At 38.5% G+C, this 4,496-nt stretch overlaps 1 protein-coding gene across 1 annotated transcript; it reads left to right on the forward strand.

Moving 5' to 3' along the window:
- The first annotated feature begins 1,199 nt into the window (after positions 1–1,199).
- Positions 1,200–3,081, forward strand: LOC148723960 (histamine H2 receptor-like). The gene has a single exon (XM_088732108.1). It carries the CDS (start codon positions 1,876–1,878, stop codon positions 2,848–2,850), a length of 975 nt encoding a protein of 324 aa, XP_088588234.1. The 5' UTR covers positions 1,200–1,875; the 3' UTR covers positions 2,851–3,081.
- Positions 3,082–4,496: the final 1,415 nt, after the last annotated feature.

The following is a 4,496-nucleotide window of genomic DNA, read 5'->3' on the forward strand; positions in this document are numbered from 1 at the left end:
AGCCACTGAGTCGCTATCATTCTGGGTAAGATGGTGGACAGCAACAGCAGAAGAAAGAAAATAAGCTTAGCGAATGCTTGACATTTTCCTGTCCTCTTTACAAACCAAACAAATTTTTCCGAAACTGAATATTTTTGCATGAATTATCATATCTTTTGAAAGATGATGTACTGTTCATTGACAGACGCGTCTAACTGATAAAGAGATGATAGAGATCGGATGAAAATAATTACACGTTCCTGGTCTTAATTTATGTCCTAATCCTCCTCTGCTTCTTATTATCGATTAAAAAGAGTTACTGCGACGATTAATTTGTAAAACATAAAAAACCATGATGAGGTTTTGTTGATAAGTGGTAGGACCTCTATGAGAAAGCTTTTATTTGAATAACATTTTTAACGGCTCCTGGTTAAAACTTAAAGGAGTTCACGCGAATCACGTAAGTGGTCACATTCATGGCTCCGAAGGCATGAATTTGATTCCCATTCAGTCAGTGGAAAAATTAATGCAAATAAAAGCATGTATGAATGTCGAAGTTCTGGTGACAGCAAACGGTGCTCATCAGGTTCCTCAAGGAAACGTGACTCATTCTAGATTTTAACTATTTCAGGGATATTTTTGGCCTGGAAATGAAAATAAATACGGTTGTAACAATACTGGAGATCATCTATTAGCGTTTAACCATTTATTTTCTTGAACGAACAAGATGAATGTGAGCTGCCAGTTTGGTGCAAGTCGGCTAAGACATAATTATGCAAATTTTTGTGTTTTAGAGAACAAGCGGCAGAAACCAGATGGTTCGAAGTCTATTTTCTTTTTACCGATTGCCATAAAATTCTTCCTTAAAACCTCTCTAATCGAAGACTTCCTCGTCAGAGCCTAGTTACACAACCTCATGTATCGCGATAATCGATTCTTTCGCGCGTCACGGTCCATAAAACTAACAGACTAACATGTAACGACTTCTTTCTTGCATGGAGACAGTTTACCGGAAAATTCTTTTGTATTCTTTAGAGGCGTGATAGGCCTAAGTTCCAATCAAGTAAAATTTAGACTGATGATGTATCGAAAAAACCACCCATTGAGTTCATCAACGCTTGAAAGTTTGAGATGAATGAGAGGCTTTATTTATTTACGTATTTTTTTTTTAACAAAGCAGTCGTCGAAAATATCGTGAAACCCTTTCCCCCACCCCCACACCCGATATGAGTTTGCTTAACTTGCGTATTATTCGCAGCAAGTAGTACATTACCGACTATTTTAAAATCAACTTTCAATTCGAAACTCAACACATTTCTTCATTTAAATTACGCTACTAACTTTAATATGCCGCAACAAACTTGACACTTGGTTTAGATAGATTCAAATATGGGCCCCCTGAGTCTGTCCACGAGTGTGACCAATTATGAGATTAGCGTGAAAAAGGTTCTTAAAGCGTTTTAAAAACTCTTAGTCACTGTTGTTTTGTGCAATTCTCGTCAATAAAGCAGCTGCCTATCGATGGGAAACGTTTGTTGACTTTTATTAAACTTCTGCCGATAGGCTTAGATATAACAACTTTTACATTGATGGACTGGAGACGGATAAGACAAAATTTAAGTTTCATAGCATATTTTCAAAAAACTTTGAGATCTTTTTAATGTCACAAGTACCTTTCCTCAAACAGACGCCGCAAAAATAAATTAAATGTGCCTGTCAATAAGCTGCATATTCAGAGAAAAATTGTGAATAATTGCATGCATAAAAAATGACGAAGAAGTATCCTCAGCAACAGTCATTAACATCTGTTCCCTGACGAGGGCAGGTAAATGAAAATTTCATACGGTTTCCAAATTTATTTTGTCAACTTCTGTTGTTACTTTACACCAACTTAACATGAATTGTAACAGCACAGACCAACATCTCAGCAGTGCAGCATCCATCGTTCTATCAGTGTGGTTCTCCTTGTCTGGTGTAACCGCTGTCATTGGAAATGTCGTTGTGTTGTGGCTGTTCTACAAAAACGAGTCTTTACGAACAATTTCCAACCGCTTTTTAGCCTCGTTATCCGTGGCGGACGCTTTTGTTGGCCTTGTTATAGATCCTGTTTGGATTGCTATCAGATGTTGGATTCAGCCACCACTTGGAAGCCCTTTGTTTAAGATCAGACTCGTGTTGTGGGTTCACACAACTGCAGCCACTGCTTTGAACTCGTGCTGCGTTTCAATCGACCGTTTTATTGCAATTCGGTTTCCTTTCCGGTATCAGGGCATTTTAAGTAAAAGAAGATGCATTGCGGTCATTATTTTGGTGTGGTTTATTTCACTGAGTCTTCCTTGGTCGATGTTGTTAGTAACAAGAAAAAAAGATACACGACCACTATATATATGCCTTGTATGTATAGCGATTGTAGGTTCATGTTCATTATTTGTGGTCTCCTTTTGCTATATATTCATTTTCAAATTGGCCAGAAAACAATTCAGGAGAGCCAGTTTGGTAGCCAATCCACTTCCTGACACTGGTGAAAATATAAGAGTTCGTACTATACAAAATTTTAAAGCTATTAAAACAGTAGGCTTTGTGTTAGGTGCTTGCATCATCACATGGATTCCCAGTTTAGTTCTGCTGTTGGTTAAGTTTTATAATTTGAAAGCAAATCGGATGTGTAATAAGAGAAAAATTCTATATCACGCATGGCCTTGGGTTGAGGCAATCGCTTTTACTTCATCAGCGATTAACCCATTCATCTATTACTTCAGAAATAGCGACTTTCGCCGAGCCTTTCGCCGCACCTTCCGTTGGCTTCCCTGTAGTCATGAACAAAATGCACCAGACCACGGTGCACAGCCAGAGCGAAACCAAATGGTATGAAACGTTGGGACTCGCACGCGTGGCAACTTGGCAACTGACTAAGGAGGCTGATATAAACTCTGAGGACGATCCTAGTAGAAAAGTATTCTCGCGTAATTTCAAACTTGTTTCCCCTCATAAACAGTTAATGATCAAACGGAAGCCTTAAAGAGGAATTTCTAAGCTTGTATAACATAGCTATGTTTCGTAGTAAATGTAAAGAAAAACAATAAAAATACCTCTTTTCTGTCATATCAGGCAAGTCTTTCATGACATGTAACTTTTCCCCCGTCAAATGCTTGTCACCAAATAATAGTTGTTTAAATTGTTTGGATGTAAAAAATTAAGAAAAGAAAGAAAATTCATTCTTTCTATAATCTTGGGAGCATCGTAAATATTCGCTCTCAAACTTGCTTTTTTATTTTTTCTCTTCTTTTTCTTTTTTCGAATAAAGATGAGGAGTTTTTGAACTTATGTTAATGTGAGCTAGAATAAAGTGCTTAGGTCTCCATCCTCGATAATAGAGACCTTATACAGAACCGATAGAAGGCGAATGCAACGAGACCGTCAGATGGTGAAACAAAATTAAATGTTTAAAGGTCAGGGCACGCTAAGAAATACGTCGATACGACATGCACTGAACGGCGATAAGTCGCCTTAACCTATCGCCCCGAGTGACGAACTCGGAATCCACCGGTGCGACTGAATTTTCTCAACGGACACCTGTTTGCATTTTTCTTAAATATCATCTTCTAAAGGTAACAGAGTCCTGTTCCCTTTTGTTACATCCTTAGAGCCCAGTCTCTCTAATCGCGAAACCTTCAGATCACACATCATTTCGTGCCATAAAGTGTTCTGCCAGCTGCTAGTTCCAGCCTGGTTTTTCTTGTACTTTCCTTGCCGTGTCCACAGGTCAACAAGCGATAGGCAAGGCGAAATTCTTTATTTTGAAATTTTCAAAAGCCAAACAATTTGGCGAATTTCAACAAGCTTTTAATATAACTGACCAGTTTTATGTATGATATAGTTAGTGGCACAACACGCGGAGCAAAGAAAGTCGAACGTCGCCAAAAAGAGCGTTAAAACAACCCCAACTGCGGAATAAAGGCAATTAAAGAGACTTACCACTTCATATTCATCACACACTTACGCTTAAAATTCAAACTTTGGACATTTCCATTAATGACCTTTAGATCCCAAAGCCACACACAGTACTTCTGGGCTGCCTGTGCTATCATTTGTGCACTCATAGTTTAAAACACTAGGGGATACCCACATCCAAAATGTAATGGATATATCCCTTCTCTTTAAGAATATTTTAGCATTTCCCAGGGTACGGATATATCATAATCACGTAGTTGCAACAATGATATAGAAGGGGAAAGCAGGTTACTCAACCTCATTTGTTCAGCCTGCATTTTAAAGAGGAGGGGACACCCGTATCCGGGTGATCTAAGTATCCCTAGCAGTTCTCACAGTATCAGCATGAAATTCTGATACTTCCCAATCGCCATGGCATGCATTCTTGCACTCTCGGCAACCTAGATGCTTTGATTCAAAGGAGTAATCTGAAAAATAATCTGTTGACAACTTTGGTTGACAACGATCTCTGTTGACAACTTTTCCTGGAGATTTCTCGGACATAACAAGTGAACCTTGCCACTACT

Source organism: Stylophora pistillata, chromosome 9 (genome assembly GCF_964205215.1).
Source record: "Stylophora pistillata chromosome 9, jaStyPist1.2, whole genome shotgun sequence".
NCBI classification, from domain to species: Eukaryota; Metazoa; Cnidaria; class Anthozoa; order Scleractinia; family Pocilloporidae; genus Stylophora; species Stylophora pistillata.

Bases quoted from the DNA above. Each gene is read 5' to 3' on its own strand.
- LOC148723960 (XM_088732108.1), top strand. From the start codon at position 1,876: ATGAATTGTAACAGCACAGACCAACATCTCAGCAGTGCAGCATCCATC.